General features: G+C 49.9%; 1 protein-coding gene across 1 annotated transcript in view; it reads left to right on the top strand.

Annotated features, from left to right (window-relative positions):
* Positions 1–16059: 16059 nt before the first annotated feature.
* Positions 16060–20220, top strand: part of GPR50 (G protein-coupled receptor 50) — a 43343-nt gene continuing 39182 nt past the window's right edge. Inside the window, exon 1 of the mRNA XM_030229055.2 lies at positions 16060–16234. Within this exon, the coding sequence (XP_030084915.1) occupies positions 16060–16234 (175 nt within the window). The remainder of the gene's footprint in view (positions 16235–20220) is intronic.

Raw genomic sequence — 20220 nt, 5'->3', positions numbered from 1 at the left:
AAATGAGCTAGAGCTCAGACAAAGTAGGGGATTAGGAGTCTGAGATGGGCGAGCGGGTGGACATCTGGAAGCCTGCTGTTTAGCTCGTCTGCTGGGCTGGGCTGTGTCTCCATAATGTGGGTTATAGGCACTGAAACTGGGCAGCACGCTGGGATCACGGTGGCTCTCTGTGCCTGTGTTCCAAAATAACAATCACTGCTGTTATTTGCAGAGGACCCCACCCTCCCAGCAGAGCTCCCTGCGTCCAAGTTCCCCCTGTGACGCTGCAGGGACACGCTCTGGTCTGATGGCACTGTTTGCATGCCCCACCTCTGCCTGCTGCTCCGAGGTTTTGGGGAAACCTCATCCATCCCCGTGGCTGGTGATACACAGCAGATGCTCAGGGCCTTGTGTGCACAGTGCCCCTGTGAGTCTGGGCAGGGGCAGCTCTGCAGAGCCCACCAGAAAAGCAGATGCATGGGGGAGGAGGAGAAAACCCAGCTCAGGGCTTCTGATCCCTTGCCATGTGCAGAGCCCAGTTGTCCCAAAGCTGAGCCCATTGTTACAGTGCAGGGCTGCCTCTGCCACCAGCAGCATCTGCTCTGGAGCACTGTCTGCCCGAGGCCACCTCCACTTGCTCCATCCCTCTTTCATTCCCAGCCCCTCACCCTCTTCCCTGCAGGCACGAGGTTCATGGCTTGGTCATCAGTGTGGATGGATCTAGGTCTTCCTCATTTGATGATAAAATAAGAGTTGAAAAATTCTTCTACTTTTTAGAAAACAGTCTTGGAGAAGGAATTACAAATATGTTGTGGACAGAAATAACTGGATGGTGGTTTGGTTTGTTTTTCCCAAAAAATAATTTATTTCCCAGCCTCTCTGCACGTGCTCCCTTTCTGCTACTCCATCTCCAGCACCTTGCTCATGTTTCCATCCTTTTCCTGCACACCCTGCCTTGGCAGCTTCAATTTTGGCCACAGCTGTGATGTACCCAAAGGTGGCTGTGCACAGCTGGAGCCTTGCAGTGCTCCCAGCACACATCCCCTGCTGCTGGAGCAGCATTGTGCCTGCCACAGGTGGGAGGCGTCACCCTGAGCCAGCCAGCACGGAGATGTTTCTTGGTCAGGAGCAGTGTAATTCCCACCCTGCTCTGATTCTGGCACTGCCATCTCTGCTGGACTCCATGTCCCAGGAATTAAAGCAGGACTGAGGAGTGAGCTGGGTGCCAGTGTCACTGGAACAGTCACTGAAAGTTCTGACTCAGCAATACGTGGCCAGGTTGTGTGAAAGTCCTGCAAAATTTATAATTTGTGGGGGATGGTCTTGTTTTACCTGTCAGCTACACACACACTAACCTGAGCCATGAGGCTCTGGGTACAGCACCCATGGCCTGTGGCTCCTGCTGTGCTGCCTTGTTTTCTTGTCTTTTTCTGGCAAAACTGCTTTTTTTTTTTTTTTTTTTTTTTTGCATGAGGGAACAGAGCTGAGTCCCAGTAGGCACTGGCAGCATTTTTACTTTTTGACTACTTCTGTGTCCTACTGGGTTGAAATGTAGTTGTACATTTTTTCTGGGGAGCTTCTGCTGATTACTTGGCAGATGTAATGGATGGAGTGTGAACATGCAGGTAAAACAGCTCCTTTGCTAGGGCCAGTGTACCAGGGATCCTGCCTCTTGGTCTGTGCCAACAGCACCTTTTGGCTGGGGAAATGCAGGTCTGAAGTAGAGCAACACTGCTGTGGTCACCCATGGGCACCCTGGAAGCCAAACCTCTGGAAAGCTGGATTCAAAATACTCCTTTTTGTCCCAGGGTAGGAGGAGGCATGCATTTTGCCTGAAAAGCAGGGCCAGAAAGGTTTTTGTGTGCTGGGGGAGCTCTAGGTTAGGAGACCTGCCTGATTTTACACATGCTAAATGCAGTTAAGCATCCCAGTCCCAATTCCTCCTCCACTGTAATGTAACTTTTCAGAAGTGCTGGCAGCACAAAACATTGAAACTGCTCTATAGCAGGGGGAGAGCCTGAAGGGCTGCCCAGGGGCTTTGGGATCCCCAGGGCAGGGATGGGGCACCCTGCAGCTCCCTGACACTCTTCTGGGCTGTCAAAGCCTTCGCTGTGAGGTGGAGGAACCCAGGTTTGGAGGAGGCAGCCCTGACTCTGTGTCAGTTCAGTGGGGGATGCTCCTGCAAACAGCAGTGCTGGGAGTTTGCATTTCCCTCGGCCTCAGCCCTGAAGGAAGCCTAAAGCCTGGGTCAATAATAAGCTTATAAGACAGTAAATCTTGGTAATGAGAAAAACAGAAGACGGCATCTGCTCAACACAATGGCGCTGTGTATGGTCTGGTAAACAGCTATTGAAAGGAGATGCCTGTTATGGAAGGGGTTACAGCTGAACAGCCCAATTTCCATGCAGGATTGGTGGGTTTCACTGCCCCCAGCCCTGCAGAGGGGCTGCTGGAATCCTGTTGGGGCCGAGCACGGGCAGAGCTGACCTGTTGCCCATGAGGCTGCGTGCTTACCACAGGTGCAGCAGCCCCTGCCACAAAACCAGAGCCAAGCTGCCCCTGTCCTGCATGTGTGGAACTGGAGATGGGCATGAGATGGGACTGCCTTAGTGACTGTCTGCTCCTCCTCCTGTGCCCACTCCAGTGCCTCCTTGCAATGCCTGCACTGGGAGATGGGCATACTTCAGAGGGTACTCTGCTGCAAATAGGGGTTGGAGTAAAAATGGGAAAGAGCTTCTTCTCTTGTCTTTGGAGGTGCCAGAATGAGATGAGCTGATGGGCAACAGGCACTTGGGGATGAATGAGTTGTGCAGGGGGCAGAAGGAAAGAGAAGAGGCTGGGTCTTCACCTGACACTCACTTCACCTGACAGGCCTGGTGCCCATGGGGTGGGAGCTGGCAGTGGTCCCACTCCTGCTCCAGCTGTTTGAAGCCAGGTCTGCAAAATGGGGAGGAGGAGGAGAAGGGGGAGTTAAGGGAAAGAAATCTGCATATGGTGTGTAATGCGTTTATGAATTGGGTCTTTAATAATTTACATTACCAGTTTAATACTTTGAATACAAATTATCTTGCCCATATGCTGTGCTGACAAACATAAAAATGGAGTAATCAAAGCTGTAATAGCACTACAGCAAAAAGACATAAAATGCCACTAGAAGGCTTAGGATAAATTATTGCATGCACACACCAGCTCTATGGCTCCCTGGTGCCAAAGGATGCATTGCAATTTCTTCCTCAGACTTTGCATTTGGGCTTGAGGACTGATGCAGTACCAGGAGTACTGCTCAAAATTCTGCAAGGTGGGCAGCATTTAACAAAGGAAAGGAAAGAAAAAAAGGCTCAGACTTGTTTGATAAACACGGCAATTTAAATTCTGCTTGGCATTCCATGGGCTGCCAAGAAAATATAGCCCTCTTATTTGTAGGGAGCCCCTTTCTCCCTCCAGCAGGGTTATTTGCATGTATTATAAACTGCAGTGCTGGCTTGCCATCTTCAGGCAGCTGCCACACACTGCACAGCATCCCTGTGCATCCTTGTCCATCCCTGTGCTGCTTGGAGGTGGTGGGTGCAGCCTGGGCCCACGAGGGATACCCAAGGGAAGATGCACCAGCTGACCCAGGCAAAGGGCAGCATCAGTCCAGGCAAAACACAAGTTTCACCTCATCCCTCTTCCCACCTGAAGGTGTTCCCCTCTAATGCCTGAGCTCTGAGGGGCTGGAGGAGGTGGGAGAGGATGAAACAGCCCTAGTTCCTTGGTGCTGCCTCTTGGCCACTCTTGGGCTGCAGTTTAGGTACCAGGGAGCAGCTTGGGAGGCCTTGGGAGCTCACAGATGCTGCAGATGACCTAGTGTTTGTTTTTAGCAGTCATTTGGTGCACGTGTGCGTGTGTAGTGGGCACAGGGTTCTGCAGCAAAAGGAGCAGGTTTGCAAAACAGAGATGCAAGTTGTGCTCACAGGGAGCAGCTGCATTTGAAAATGTCAGCAGACCTTGTGTTGTACCTTGTGGCAGAGCCTCTGCTTTGAAATACCAGCCTATTCCTTGGTGCCACATCTCCAAGGCATCCCAGCTACAGGCAATCTTTCACAGAAAGAGCCGTTTAAGGCTCACATTTGCATACACTGAATTTCTCAGCTATCAGGGTTACTCCATGCTGTAATCCATTCTGTGCTTCTAATATGATCAGTGAAAAATGAGGCTTCTTCCCAAATAAATCACCACCAATGAAGGAAATGGTGGCTTTCCCACAAGGCCTGAGGCTCCTGCAGTAGCAATGTCTTTTTCCAAAAGGCAGAGAACTCTGGGCAGGCTCATTCTGTGCTGCATGAGCTCACTGCCACTCTCCCCAAGATCTAAGTCCTTTGCATATGAATGAGTTTTTCCTGCCTTTGCCTCTCCCAGGATCTGTTGCTGTCTGTCTCTCTGGAATGTGGTGCCAGCAGCTCAGGAATAGTGACTGGGGTTGCCCCTCTTTGCTTTATCCTTTATTCCATGCATTGGTGCACCTCCCTCTCACATGTTAAGGGAAGAGGAGTGAATGCCAGTGTTTGGCATCCTGGCAAAGTCAGTGCTCAGGCTGCAAGAAGTCAGAGAGAGAGAGAAAGAGGGCACCCTCCCCCTGCCTAGCCTGCTGGTTCCTGTGTTCCACCTTGCTGTGCTCCTTGTCTTCCTCCAAGGCCTGATTTTGCCTGTGAACAGGGGGTTTTGGAGGAGCCCCACTCCATACCCTGGCCCTGGGGAGCAACGGCGTGACAGAGCAGACCTGTTATTGCAGCCAAAAACCCTCAGTGCAAAGAGGGAGCTGGAGCTTTCCCTGCCAGGGGTGAAGGGATCTGTGTGAGTCAGGATGGGAAGAAACAGGTGGGCATCCAGTCCCCACTGAAAGAACTTTTCCCATTGCCAGATCTTCTGCAGAATTAGGCCTTCACTGATCCTTTTGATCCACAAATAAATTGGGTGGATCAAGATCACAATGAGAAGTATCCCCATTCTCAGCCAGAAGGGATTTTCAGCATAAAAAGGCTTTATGTGATTCATAAACTTTAACATTTATTTCTGCACGCGAGGTAAACATTTCCCCCTCTGAACATCTAAGCAATGCAATTTTGTTTGAAGCCTCTATTTAAGTCTGAAGGTGACAATAATTCACCTGTTTTCCCTTCCTGTATTTCCCCAAGCAGTGGCATAAGCCAAAATAGAGCAAACTCAGCTCTGGCCGTTTGTCACCTGTCAGCTCCATCCCTCAAACGCGCTCAGACAAGCTTTGTCCTGGAGTTTACATTTGGGCACCTTCTGACCTCTAGCTGCTGGTAAATGGCCCCACGTTCTCCTGTTTAGAGGAAGAAATACAGCATATCTGCATTCAGCCACTGCCAGGGCAGGCAGGAGAGAGAGACATAACTTAATCTAACTCCAGATAAATCATGATTTCACAGCGATCTGCCTGCCACAGGCAGTTGGGAGTCCCATCTCCTTGGCACTGTAGCAACACTTGTCATCCAGTGTCCCAAAGAGACCCACTCACAGCCAGAGATCACAGATGACTGAGAAGATGCCTGGAGTTGTAAACACCATCAATCTGGAGCAAACAAACACTGCCGGGAGCTGGTGTCAGGTGGGGATGGTCGAAGTCAGTGCTTGTCTCTGCAGAGCACAGGATGTGCACATGGATTGCACGGATCCCCACCTCACACCTCCCCAGGTCTGGAACTCCAGCAAGTCCAGGGAGACAAAGTGCTGTCTGTACTCTTCCCTGTGAGGGCTTGGGTCCCCAGATTTTGGAGGCTGCAGCCCCCCATGCAGCCCCCAGCCCCTCTCAGAAGGGACCAAGGTAGGAGTGAGCTGCTGGGGGCAGCCCCATGCCTGCCAGGTGCCCTTTGCCACCCTCCAACCTGCTCCTGCCAGAGAGGGAGGCTGGCTTGGGAGAGACCCCCAGTGTGGGCAGAGAGCCCCTTGTCCCACACCAGCTTTTGGAGAAGCTCCCCATCTCATCACAGGCAGTGTGTTTGCAGCACAGGTACCTCACTTGGCTTTTATCCTTTTTGGTATCCCTTTGGTGCCTTTCCTGGCTTTGGTGGAGTCACTTCTGATTTACAGCTGGTGCCACATGAAATTTGAAGCAGGTTCTCTCTTTCTGCCCCTCTCCCACCCAGGACTCCCCTGCTCCCCCTGCAGCTCCCAATGTCTCCCTGGGTCTCTGCCTGTCCTCAAGGACATCTTCATGTCCAAGCCTAAATTTAATGCTAACATGCACAGGCTGTTTCTTTATCTGTCTGCCCTTTTTTTTTTCTTTTCCTTTTTTTTTTTAAAGGAAACTGAATCCAAGGCTGCCATGTAATGATGACATTATTGTTAATAGTTATTTCTATTTCCATAGTTCCAAGAGGTAGAGAACAGAGTCCCACTGGGTTAAATGCAGCACATGTTATAACAAAAAGACAGTCTGAGTGCCAAACAACTTGCAATCTTCTTTTTAATGTAAGGAATGTAAAATTAAGATTACTATAGCAACATCTTGCCCACATTGAACACAGATAGGATTTGTTGGTCTTTATAAATATATATGAGTGTGTGTATGTGTATATATATATAATGTACACATACAAATCCTAAATATCTCTGGCAACCTTTTCTGTGGCTGAACTTATATTTAATTTCAAGCTCTCTGTATTACACATCTAATTTGCATCCAGCTTTCTTTTTTCATAACTTCAGCAGCCTTGCCTTTTCCTTCAGGCTCTTTTGTGCACACTGCATTCCAGGCTGGAGTGCCCACTGCCTGGGGAGAGTGCTTAGTCCCTGCCTGGGAGCAGAGACAAACTCTGACTGGGGGAGCTAATCCATCTACTGGGGGTTTCATTTTAACTGTATACACCCCTGTTAAACTTTATGACTTAGCATCTCCAAATGTGCTTTCTTCAATCAGATTTTAGGAAAGTGGGGTGAACGTGAGGCATGCAAATCTTTCCTTTTTCTTCCCATTTCTCTTCTCTGAAGTTATTCGTTCAACTTTCAATTAATTTCCTATGAGGTATGAACTGAAAGTCTCATTTCTTCCCCATGCCTGAGTGAAACGTGGGCCCCGGTTTTATTAAGAAACACCTGTGGGAAGGGCAGGAGCGAGGAGCTGAGGGAAAGGAGGCAGGAGGATGGACAGTCCTACAGCTCAGCGTCACTGAAATTCTCTAGGAAAGCAGCAAAAATTCAAGCACTGTTTTCACCTTGTTGCAGAGGTAAGTGGAGTTACTGATAAAGAAGAGCTTTAACGTCACCAGATCTGAAGAGAGCTGTCTTTGCTTATGAGCCTACAAATGGGGAGGAGGGAAAAACCAGGCACCAAACTGTGCTAAGGAGAGCTGAAGGACACCATTTTCTGCCAAAGAAAGACACACTGGAGGGATACCCTCTTCTGTGGAGGAGCAGGAGGAACTTGCAGCTCACTTGTAGCAGCTTTAAGGCTGTGGAGTTGAACGGGCACAGTTGGAGGGTTGGTGGATCCACTGTTTTGAGACCAGACTGTAATGGAGATCTGAGAACCAAAACTGAAAACGTCTGCTGGCAGGTCTGGATGGAGAAGCTGGAAAGCAGCCTGGAGTTGCCAGCTGCAGATTTCTGGTGCCTATGACTTAGCAGAATTAAATACAAGGAAATAAATCACAGGCAGCTCTGCCTGCAGGGTCTAGAAGGAAAGCAAAGGGGCTTTCTGGGGTGAGGAGGGTGTGCAACCCCAGTGGGTCTGTGGGGATGGCAGGAGTGGAAAGGTGAAGAATGGATCTGCAGGGCACAGAGAGGCCCCCTTTCAAAGCCTACCCACAATACAAAGCAAACACAATAGCTTTCCTCCAGACAGAACTGCTCTACAAGCAGGAATCAATGCCCTCCTGCAGAGCCTGCAAAAACACTGACAGGTAAGTGTGCAGAGCTGATGCCCAGAGGAGGTTTCTGGATGGAGCTATTGCAGAGATGGGTGGGACAGAACAAACACGAGGGGTACTTCACACGTGCATTGGGTGTTGGAGTGCCCCTTACAGTGGCAGGCTGAAGATCAGACCTGGCAATGGGGAGTGAGTTGAAGACCAGTGGGAGTTCATGAGCAATGATGTAATATAGGGCAGAGAAAAGTGATTTTTGTAAGATGGGCAGTCAGCTGTTTGCTGCAGGAAAGTTGTTCCTCTGTTTAATTGTCCCTGACCCTGGGCTGACCTGTAGGCAGAAGAGACATTGCCACCTCCTTGCCCAAAGGAAGGAGTAAAGGCAGGCTCCAGGGGTCCAGCAGGGAAACAGGCCCAGGAGGAGTCAGCAATGTCTGTAGGGCTCAATAAACCATCTTCAAGACCATTGGTTAAAATCCACACACCCTTTCTCACCCTTTCACATCCTGTTCTCTGGAATGGGCATGCAGCAGGACAAGAGTCTGTTTGTGATGGAAGTTAACCCTGGGCTTCCTCAGGCAAGAGCAGCTGCTGTGGGCAGTGTGAGCACCAGTGCTGTGCACTGGGTAAAGGTTTGTGTGCAGCCTCAGCTCAGAGACCTGGTTGCTTGCCTCTTGGAAATGCTGCAGAGCTTTGCAGGTATGCTGGATGTTCCAGTGAAATCAGAGCTTTTAGTGGAAGTACAGCAAGAGAAGAGAATAATTTCCCATCTATGGGCTGCACATTGCTGATATGTACCAAAGTGATAGCCTGAGGAAAGGGAATCTCTTCACTGCAGAAAAAGCTTTGGTCGTGGATTCAACTGGCTGCAGCCCCTCTGTTAACTCCCAGCACACTGCCACTGTGGATGGCTGCACTTCTGCAGGGGCAGGTAGGTACCCACACCCCCTTGGATCCACAGCACTGCTGTGCCAGCCACCATCATCTCTCTGCTTTTTATTACTCTTGACCCTCCTGTTCCCACCAGGTGTTTTTAAGCAAGCCTGCCACCAAGGCTGTAGTCAGTTCTCATGTGCTCCTATTTATGCTCTCATCCAGCAATTTGCACGGGGCTGTTGAGCTCTCTGCTCGTAATTGACAGGGGAAGGCGATCTGCTTCATGAGAGGAAACATCTCCACGGCTGCTGGATCTGAGCAGGCTATTTCCCATAATGAGGGTGAAGTAAAACAGGATCTCACTAACAGCCGTGGATGTAGCAGAGCCCTCATTACTGCAGGCACGCAGGTGCTGCTTGGGACATAATTAAGAGCTCAAAAGTGTGGCACTGTCCTTCCTACACTGCTGCCTCGTAGTGCCCAGTGCTCCTGAAGTTTGTTCAAGTCACAATCCAGGCTGCAGGAGGGGCTGCTCCAGGAAAGGGAAAGCTCCTTGTCTTCTTTCTTAAGGCAGTTTTCGAAGAGGACAACCATGGGAATTTCAGCCTTACCATTGGAAAGCGACTGCCAGTGGCAATGGCTTGTGCCATCCCCAGCTGGAGAAGCAGCTTGGACGTGGTGTGGGCAGAATGTTTGCAGGTGGGTGTGCATCCAAATACAAATGGGGGCTGGGGAGGCAGGGAATGTGAAGGGGAGAGTCCCCAGAGCATTTCAGCAGTTTCCATCTCGCACTGTTGCCCCTGAACAGTCAGAGGATAAACTTAGGTCCCTTCTACATACAGGTGGTGGTGAACTGGGTAATACCCTGATGTTTCCAAAAGGTTGGCCTGATTCTTTTAGCTGATCTCTAACTAGGATAAACCCCAGGCTGGAGGAGAGGGAAGTAAGGGGAGAGAAAGTGAGGTGAGAGAGGCTGTGAGAGCTGCACTAGGAAAACTGAGAGCAACTCAGCCAGCATCCCTGTAGGTGCTGATGTGGGAAACTGAGAACAGCAAGATTTTTGTGTGCACAGCATGCTGGGGCAAAAGGGATGGGCTGGAAAGGGAATGGTGAAAGGAGACCTGTAAGGAGCAGGAATGGGTTTGGTTTATAATGGTAGAAAAAAAGACTGGCTGAGGAATCTCAATGAGAAAAAGTATTAAGTGCTCCTTTTTTTCTTCCTCTTTTTCTCCTACCATCCCAAGAAGTTTCTGTGGAAGGGAAAAGTCTGCCCCAACCTCACTTGAGCACACCCATTTTGGGGATGGTGAGAGGAGAATGAATGGTCCTTCTGCTGGAGTTAAAGGAAGATCTTGAACACAAATGGGGTGGGGGGACTGGTCCATCATGAACAAGCTTTCCTCACTTTGCATTACATTGATTTGCAGGAGTTTCTTATTTGGATACTAAAACAATTAATTCTTTAGATCCTTCCCTGAGGTTTTTCCCCCAACAAACCCACCAGCTGGACCATTTCCATATCTTTTCTTCAGCCATGACTGTCGCCTGGGAGAGTCCCATGCTACCTCTCAATTGTCATCTGAACCTCCTCCCTGAGCAGCCTAAACAGCAACCAGGCTGTCTTTGCTGGGAGCAGGCCCTCTAATTTGGCATTTTTTTGGGCAGGATTAAGTAAAGTCACTGAAAAAATCCCACATTCTGTCCTAGCATCTTGAAACCTGCAGCAAGACTGGTTACAGCCACACCAGCCACAGGATGCTGCCTGATGTAGCTGGTGGTGAGAGCTACCACAAAACCCAGCACGTGGGTCCCCAGGGATGCAGAGCTGGGTTTGAGGCACTGATGATGCTGCAGGAAGAAGTCTGAGTTTCTTCACACATATTTATTTGCCAGCAGAGACTGTACAAATCCCATGCATAATTCAGCCACTGCCATACAAATCATCCCACCAGCAAAAGCCTTTCTGAAAGCATGATTTGATTGCAACAAACTTTGACCTACATGTGCTGCAGCCCCGTATGACAGGTTTAAACTTTTGCCGTCACTTCCTTCCGAGAGGCAGAGTGAATCTAGGTCAGCCCCCCCTTGCTTGTTTGTAATGAGGCTAATTCTGATTTCATTCATGTTGCATCCTCGAGTTTTAAATGGGGGGAAAAAATGGGATATTTGAAAAGTCAAGTCAGCCTCAAAGTCATTCTTCTTAAATCTCATCTTGGAGCAAAGGAAGTGGCTTGATGTTGCATCGCAAGGCAACATTGATGGTGTCATTTATTATTCAGGGTGCAAAAGGAAGACAGAGTTTCCCTTCTTTGCCTTTTTATTGAGATTGCAGCGTTAAGCTGGGCTGAATGAACAGGCCTGTGTCGGGGCTCTGGCGGCAGTTAACAGCGAGGGCTGTCCTGGCCAGCGGGCTGTGCGCTGCTCGCCGCTGCTGCGCGGGGACAAAGGGGGAAGTGGCTGAACACGAGGTTGGCCGTTTGTCTGGAGCTCCTCGAGAGCACAAACAGAGCCACTTGTTTGTTGATCTCCTCTGCGATGGCAGCTCAGGGCAAGCTGCTGCATTCATCTGTTTGTTGCTGAAGCAGCCAGTGCTGCTTTTCCCAGGAGCGGGATTCTCTATGCCGTGCACAGTACAGCTGTGCTGCCTCTCTGTGTTTCTCTCTGGACCAGAGAAAAGTTTGGGAGGGAGGAACCACTGCTCTATATGTTTGGCTAAAGAGCTGCAGGTGGGCAAGAGTGATTCCCCTGTAGGTAATGGTTTGGAAAAACCTCTGCCTCCTGGGCACGTGCTGGATTTAAGGGCAGAATTGAGAGAAGGGGTAGAGGGGGGGAAGGTGTTTGCCCTTATTTTTATGCTAATAGTCATGACACATGGCAGGACTAAATGACTGATTTTAGCCATGTTTGTGAGTCTTAGACTGCACCAAGGAATGAACCTCCACTGTCTGGGCTCTAGATCAGACTCTTAAGCAAATAAACCAGACTGTACTGGAAAGGCATGTGCTGAAGCTCTCCACTGGCTGAGCACTGCATCCTTGTGGCATTCAACACCTGTAGGCTGCTGGTATCAATATGGGAGGCAGCAGAGACCTCTACACTCTTACTGAATCTGTTCAGGGGTGGAGGAAACCTGCTCTGCCCATGACCAGGAGCAGCCTAAAGGGTGCAGGGGCTAAAGAATGTGGAAGTAGTCCATGTGGCAAAGGATTTATCAGCCTCATTTCTGCTTCTGTTTAGTGTGTCTCCCAAAGGCTTGAGTCAAAATTCCCATGTGTTGAGAAACTACACCTTTCATTGCCTGCTGTTTTTGTTAGAAATAAATACAAGTACTTGGCTAGGCTGGTGTGGTGGGAGAAGAGGGGTTCATCTTCATTCAGCATCTTTGCCCTGCACGTGTAGATCTGGGGAACTGATCAGGTGTTAGGTGTGACATGGGCAAGGGAGACAACTGAGTGTTACTGCTGGGACCTTAGTGTCAGAAGTGACTATAAAATGGCCCTTGCAGCTCACTGGGAGTTATTTTTAGTGATGAAACCACTAACCTGCCCTGGGGTCCTGGTGGTCCCTGGGGTCCTGGTGGTCCCTGGGGTCCTGGTGCCTGCTTTTGCAAGGAGGGAGTTACAGATCAAAGATGGCTTGCCTGCACCCTGTCTGCAACTGAGACAGGCAGCATGGAAATTGAGGCTCTTATTTTGTATCCCTCTCCTTTTTTAATGTCTCCTCTCTCCTTTGAAGTGGGACACCAAGTTACCTTTGAATGAGCTCGTGTTCATGTTGAATTATGACATTTCCTACCTGGTGTTCCTGATTCAGTGCTAACCAACCTGTTCCAGTGGGTGCCCAGGGGGGCACTAATTATTTTGCTACACATGAGGAGTTCCCCAGGTCTGCTTAAAGGGAATGGGTATGTTACTGTCACTAAGCATGCTTAGTCAAAACAGAAAGAAAAAAATGGCCTTAAATATGCCAAATTCGGCATAGTAGTATTTGCAGAGAACAGCTATTATCTTTGTGTATTTGACAAAAGTTAATTGTCTCTGTGACAATCGGGGTAGTAGTCAGCCTGTCCCTGTATAGGAGGGAAAAAAAAAAATCTTCATTTATAAGCGATTCATTAAGTAGCATTAAAGCTGTCTCTGAAGACAAAATAATCTTTTTAAAGAGGACTCAAGGTAGCGAGAAGGAAGATTAATGCCTCAGCTATTTTTCAATTATGTAAGCTTCCATTTATTACAGTATACCTGGATTAACTCTTACTAAGCTGTGTGCCCTGGTAGGTAGGGTTGTGAAACAGGGGTGTTTCGTGCCACAGGAGATGCTCAGGGAGGGATGAGAGATGCTCTGCACAGGGCTGCTGTGAGGGGCATGGCAGGAGGGTGCCAGGCACTGCCCCTCCCAGCCTCCCTGTTAGCAAAGACGTGACAATTTTACACATGGAGTGTGCATTTATGGGGCTTGAATATTTTGCACTGATTTCATTCTACTTGGTCTTCCTGTCTGTATACATGTACCTACTCTCCCTAGTGTAGTTTAGGTACGGAAGGGTTCTGGTTTCTGACCCTAATTCAGGTGCCTTCTCCTGAGATCATGTTCATGATCCTTGCACAATCAAATGAGCCTAAATTCTTCTAACACACTGGGGATGCTCTTATTTCAGCCTGATTTATGTCAGCAGTTCTGGTAAAGTGTAATTAAAAAGGTCTCATTGATACCTCTGCCTTAATTTTTTTTCCCTTGCCACTGCTTCCTAGAGTGCTTGCCTTGTCTTAATTGAAGCAGTGAAGAGTCCATTTAGCAGGAAGGTGGGAGGAAACAGCCTGAAGATCATTCATCTAAATCACTCCAGTGATGAAAACAGTTGCTCACTACATCTATCATAATTTCTTCTAAGTTTCTTATGGAAGATTAGTTGCTGCATCTATGCAGATGCACACATGCCTGGTACAGCTCTGCAGACCTTCCTGTCCAGGGCAATCACTCCAGGCTGTGGAAAAGGAATTGCTTTTTGCAGGTATAAATTACACACCAAAAAAAGTGGCCAGATAAAAAGCCCTTTTTATGTTTTTCCAGTTGCATTTGTTTAATGAAATGTTACACCCCCTTTACCTTGCACTGCTCTGTGAGCAAGGTTTTTTTAAGTGTGAGGCCAAAATCTTTTTTGGATAGCTTTGGTGCTCTTGCCAAGACTTTTTTATGTAAAGTTCAGGTCCTTTGAAGTCACATTCTCGTTCTCCACAGCTGAAACACTCCTGAGAGCATCTTATAAATGGTGCAAAACTGACAGAGAAGAGCAGAGTGAAGGTGAAAGGTGCCGAAAGGATATGTCCATGAAAGTTGACCTTGCTCCTGTCTGCAGGTATGTGCTGAACAGAGCAGCTGACAGTCCATGAACAAAATTATTTGGTTTACACAGAGAAAATATTTTCAAAACTATACAGAATTCAGTGCAGAATGTCAAAAGGAAGCTAAAGAAGCTACGTAGCAAGCCAAAATGCTGTCTTTAACAATTCAAGGATTTTGATAATTTTGTTTAAAACCCTCTTTCTTTTTTTTTTTTTTCTTTTTCCTTATTTTTTTTTTTAATTGAGCGCTCTTCAGTCATGGGGAAAAGGTAAGAAGACATTTCAAGCAGGTTGGGTCAGCAAGGTTCTGAATGCAGATGCGGGGCTGGCTCTGACACTGAGCCACCAGGCCAGGGCAGACCCTGTTTGCTGCTTGTACTCTGCTGGCAGGGAATGAGCCACCAAAGGCTTTGCTTTTTGCTTTGTTATTGATTCACTCGATCAGGCAGCAGTAAAACCCCCATAATGGGTTGTGACACAATCTTAATGTTTGCTTGGACACTTTGACCTGCACACAGAGGGGTGGCTTTGGGCAGGAGCAGGAGGTGGTGCTGGACAGCCAAAGCATGGACCTGCCCTCTGCCCTGCCCATGGCTGGTGGTGAGCATCTCTGCTATGAACACAGGCTGAGGGAGCTGGGCTTGTTCAACCTGGAGAAGAGAAAGTTTCAGGGACACCTTATAGCACCTTCCAGTCCCTAAGTGGGCTACAAGAGAGCTGGAGAAGGACTTCAGACAAGGGCATGGAGTGATAGAACAAGAGGGAATGGCTTTAAACTGACAGAGGGTGGGTTAAGTTTAGATATAGGAAGAAAGTTTTGACTGTTGAGGATGATGAGGCACAGGTTGCCCAGAGCAGCTGTGAATGCCCCATCATTTGAAATGTTCCAGGCCGGGCTGGATGGGGCTCTGAGCACCCTGGTGTTCCTGAAGGTGTCCCTGCCCACAGCACAGGGAATTGGAACTGAATGATCTTTAAGGTCCTTTCCAACTCAAACCATTCCATGGTTCTACAGTATCCCTATTTTCTCTTTTCTGATTTTGTTTTCTAAACAAAGCTGAGAGCTTATGTGGTTGTGGTATTGCAGCCACAGCCTGACCACAGTTGGTTTGGTATTTTCTTTATCATGGTGGTGTGGAATAAAGCACAGAAGGTGCCTGGAAGCCCCAGCCATGGGGCTGGGCTGGGGGAGCCGGGTGTCCTGGCTACGGCAGCCGGGTATCCCGACTGAGGCAGCTGGGTTTCCTGGCTACAGGAGCTGGGTATCCCAACTGAGCGCTGCTCCCCTGCGGCTGAGGAGCCGCTGAGTGAGGGGGCTGCTGAGCTTACATCACTGCTGGGGATTCTGCAGTGCACACGGTACAATCGGCAAAAAGTATTAAAGCGAAAGTGAACGGTCTTATTCTGGCGTAATGGGTTGAAAAAGTCCCTGTGGTGATGGGTTTGCCTGAGGGGTAGCTGGCTGGGAACGGAGCCGCGGGGCGGTGGGAAGCAAAGGCACTGGGAAAGCCTTCAGCGACTCGAGGTGCGAAACTTCGCCTCGTAATCTCTCCCTGCCGGCACCTCTGCCCGAGGGCGGGAGACGGGCGGGGTGCGGGTCCCGCCGGGACGGCTGCGGAGGCTGTGGGGCGGGCGGGGTGCGGGCCCGGCGGGGCTGCGGGGCCCGGCGTGGCGTGGCTGCCGCACCGGCGGGGCTGCGGGCCCGGCGGGGCTGTGGGCCGGACGGCTCCGAGCGGGGACCCCCAGCCCGCCCCCGCCCCGCGCCGCCCGCCGCCGCCGCGCGGTGGCGCCATCGGCCCGGAGAGCGCCTCAGTGCCCCCGGCGCGCACCGGGCACCCCCGCCCGGCCCCCCCCGCTCCGCCCCGGGCAGGGCGGCGGCACCGCCGGGGAGGGGGCGGCGGGCTCGCCCCGGGACGGGCCGGGCCCGGGGGTGAGAGCTGCCGTCGGGGCGGGAGGAGGAGGAGGGGCCCCGGCGGCGGCGGGCAGATGCGCGCATGGAGCGGCCGGGGAGCAACGGGAGCTGCCCGGACTGCCGGCTGGAGGGGGGCCCGGCGGCGGGAGCCGCCACCGGCCTAGCGGCCGTGCTTATCTTCACCATCGTGGTGGACGTGCTGGGCAACTCGCTGGTCATCCTGTCTGTGCTGCGGAACAAGAAGCTCCGCAACGCCGGTGAGCGCGAGGCGGGCGCGGGGCGGGCGCGAGGGGCGGGCGGAGCGGAGCGGCCCCTCACTGCACCGCACCTCCCCGCACCGCTCTGTCACCGCACCGCGCCCCGAGCTCCGCCACCCCGGCCCCGCACGGCCCCGCTGCTGGCGGGGCGGCAGCCCGCGGGGGGCGGCGAGAGCAGAACGGCAGCTCCGCACTGGAGCGGTGAGGGCACCTCCGCTGGGGAGCCCCGGGTCCCATCTGCCCCGGCCGAGGGCTCCGAGCTGCCGCTGAGCCGGAGCAGTGCCCGCCCGTCGCTTCTCTCCGGTGACCGGGCTGCCGCCGGGTTCCCGGCTCGCTCTCTGCCCGTCCCGCTGCCGCTGCTGTCCTCCGACTTTTCGAAACTTTTGTCCCCCAGAGGCAGCTGCAGACGGAGGAGCCAACTCAGGTAAAACCCACGTCCCTTCAGCGACCCGCGCTGGGAGGAGCGGGGCAGAGGTGCAGGTGAGGACGACTCCGAGTGCCGCGTCAGGTGCTGAGCAAGAGTGCTCAGGTTTTTAAGACAAGTCCTTTACAATGTTGTCCACTTGCTTTTGTGTTCCAGCCTTTCAGCGTTTTAGTATTTTTATTACAAACCTGCTATGCTGAAAGCAGAGTCAGAAATTTACATGTTTTTTCCACGGTTAACATGGAAGTTTGCTTTGTAGCCTTATGTATTTACCTCCCTAATGAATTCATCTAGGAAAATTGTTAAACTGATACTATTCAGTATTTTTAAGAAGGCTGTATTATCTGAGGGTGTAAATTTCTTTCCTTCAAAGTCTTGTTATTTTAGCAAAGAAATACTGGCCATCAGTATTAACAGAGAACTTATCCTGGATATGAGTTGCTCTGTATGGAGTTCAAGTAGTCTGTGTAGTGCTGCTTAAATTGTACCATAGAGTATGTTTTACTGAGGACTATATCACTGTCTGCTTTTATAGAGAGAGACATAAAATGACCTTCAGTTTTATAGCTTGTAAAATGGCTTTAATGAAATATCTGTGGTGTTTATGATGTGCAAGTTGCAAGTATTTTGAGGTGCTGATGTCTCACTGTCTCTCTCAGTCTCCTCTAAATAAGCAGTAGCTCAACAAAGTTCAGTAAAAGTACTGGATGGATAAGGCTGAGAGGACAATTTCACTCCAGTGCCTCTAACATTTGATTGATTTATTAATGAAAGAAAGCACAAAAATGGCCATTGGCTTGGGCAGGCACTGGATGCAGTGACCCTGAATAGTGAGTTGCTTTTTAACTGGAACATAAAACGCTGCCCATAGCTACAAAGACATGCTATACTGGGTTTATGAGAAACTGCAATATAGCTGGAAAAGCTCTTCTCTTCAGCTTTGCTTTTAAATGTGGGTGCTGCAAGCCTGTAATCAGTGGTTCTGAGGAAGAAAAGCACCCTGCCCTTCTCCCAAGATAACTAGCTGTTTATGTTATCTGGCTGCAAGCAGATTTGAGGCTATTAACGGCTTTTATTACCTTTCAATTCGTTGATCACTTGAATGCATTTCATGTTTTAAGACTGCCTCCACTGTGAGTTGAGTTAAAGCTCCCGTGAAAGTGAAAAAGAGCAGCTTTGTGTTGAAGTGATCACGGAGATATTTTCCAGATCTTAGTCCTTGTCAGTAGCCTGTTGTCTGCTCTCTGTACAAGTGTCGGCGTGTACAAATAAGTCAACACAAGTGCAAACACTGCTAACCTTCCTGATCTGAGGGGACGTGGCTTTTGTTGCACACCGAACTTGAGTGTGACTAGTGGGGAATTCAGTGTGACAGGCTTTGAAGCTGTGGTAAGTCCCAAGAGCCATCCTGTTTTGTTCACCTGAGCACTGTTCCTCCTTCAATTGCAGCCTAAACTGGGAATGCCTGTGCTAAATCACAAAGGGGTTCAGCAGCAGGAGGATGAGGTGGTCAGGCCAGTGGTGGTGGTCTGATTCAGTAAAGTAAAATGTCTAACCTGCATCTAAACTGTTGTCATCTTGTGTTGCTAAAAAGATCATAGTGCTTAGACAGTCCTGCATCTTTCTGTGTTGGGAAGTAAGCAGTATGTCAGCCTCCCTGGATGCAGGACAAAAAGTCAGGGATCTCAGCTCAGTTCATGCTCCTCCTGACATGTGAGCAGCCACGTGAATGAGAGGGGCTCATCTGGAAGCCAGCAGCCAGATTGAAGTCCTTTGGACAAAGAGTTTATCTGCTCATGTGCAAATATACCCTAAGCCAGTTCAAGAAATGAAAAGGGCACCTGTGATGGCTGTGTCAGCTCTTGCCAAACTTGGAAGGACCAAGTCTTCAGTTTCTGGAGCAAGCTCACGCAAGGTCATCCAGCTGAAGCTGAGACCGTATTGTCAGGATAAACTGGATTCAGGCTGGGAAGTGTAACTGGCACTGCTTCAGTGGCTGTGGCGGGTGATGTCTCTTGTGAGGTGGGGTTTTTGGTCTGTTACCCTGGATGCTTTTGAAGAACTTGTCACTTGTCACTTCAGCTCTGCCCACAGCTGCAATGGCACATAGCCACAAGAGTGTGACTGTAGGGCAGCATCTCACATCAGCATTTGCCTGGAACTGAGCAAAGAGAAGGAGGTAAGTGGTGCCTGTGGGCAGAGGAATTCACTGGGATTCACTGAAAGCCCCAGGTGTCCTTTGTGGTAGACAGTTCACATCCACAGCTGGCTGTTCAGCCAGTCATGCTGGAGAGTGTCAGGTGTTAGGCTTTCCTGCATCCAGTTACCTGGACACTTGGAAATATTTTGTGGTCAGAGAGGTTCAAAAAAAGCTCCAGGCTTTGGTCTGTGTGTCCACAGTGCAGAGCAGTGACATGATTGAGGGTGAAGGGTGTGAGGAATAACTCTGCTCCTCTCACAGGAAAGATGTCTATATGTTTTTATGGGAAGGGTGAAGTTTTTTGGCAGCTGAAAACTTTGACAAACCTGACCATTCTTCTGTTGCACTGGGGGAGTTGGGAAGAACTTGCTCTTTCAAGAGAAATCACATTGCTTCTCATTCCATCTGGGAAGGTGTAAGATAAGTTGATGTGTCCAGAGTTGTTACTGGGAGGTGCTCAGAGTGCTGAGCACAGATTAGGACTCAAGTAAGAAACAATAGTAGTGAGCTGTGTATAATGGGGCACGTGCAGGATCAGGACCAGCCGAGGGCTCCTGGCATGGCTGAGTTTACAGCTTTCCATTCTGCCTCTGGCCAGCTTTACAAGTGTGAAAATCAGCTCTAAAACCAGCCAATATTTTTCAATGAGTTAGCTTGCTCCCTAGCAGAGGCTCTGGCAATACCCTTCTCTAGTTCTTCTGAACTCACTGCAAACTCAGGCACAGAGCCCAAAGCTGCATTCCCTGGAAACCCATTTCTCCCAGCAGTGCTGCCTGGAGCTTAGTGTGCAGAGAGCAATTTCTGCTGCCTCATAGGCCCTTTTTGCTCTTGGGAATATCATCTCTGGGGATCCAAAATCTCTCTAGGGGCGGGCAGTGCAGGTACAACTCTAATGAGGTCATTGGGCTCAACTGGCTTTTAATCCTCTGGATATACACTATACACGGCTGTTGGCAGAGCGAGGGGATTTTGTTCTTGAACTGTCACCCCCGCCGAAGTCAGGCGTCACACAGAAGTCTGTATGTATTATGTCAACACAGTTACCTTTGTCAGCCAATTGCAAACTCTAAGAAGAAATACGAGATCCGTTTGACAAGCCCTCCAGCCAGAAAACTGTGCTGACTAACAGGAGTTGTGTTTCCATCCCTGAGCACGGGCAGGGTGACCAGCCTGCCCTGCCCAGGTCAGCCGTTTGCCCTCTGGAAATACTGGCACTGGGCTAAGTTTTTGTTTGCTTGAGCAGGGCTTTTTATTTATTATCCCAAGACCTCTGGAACTTCCTGGCTGGCCTGGGACAGGCTTCTGGTTTGTTTTTTTTTTTTTTAAGTCAATGTTAGGAATTTGGGTGAGCTCCTTCATAGG

The sequence above is a fragment of the Serinus canaria genome, chromosome 4A (genome assembly GCF_022539315.1).
Source record: "Serinus canaria isolate serCan28SL12 chromosome 4A, serCan2020, whole genome shotgun sequence".
NCBI classification, from domain to species: Eukaryota; Metazoa; Chordata; class Aves; order Passeriformes; family Fringillidae; genus Serinus; species Serinus canaria.
Note: the sequence above shows the minus strand (reverse complement) of the source record. Positions and strands in the feature narration are given on the sequence as shown.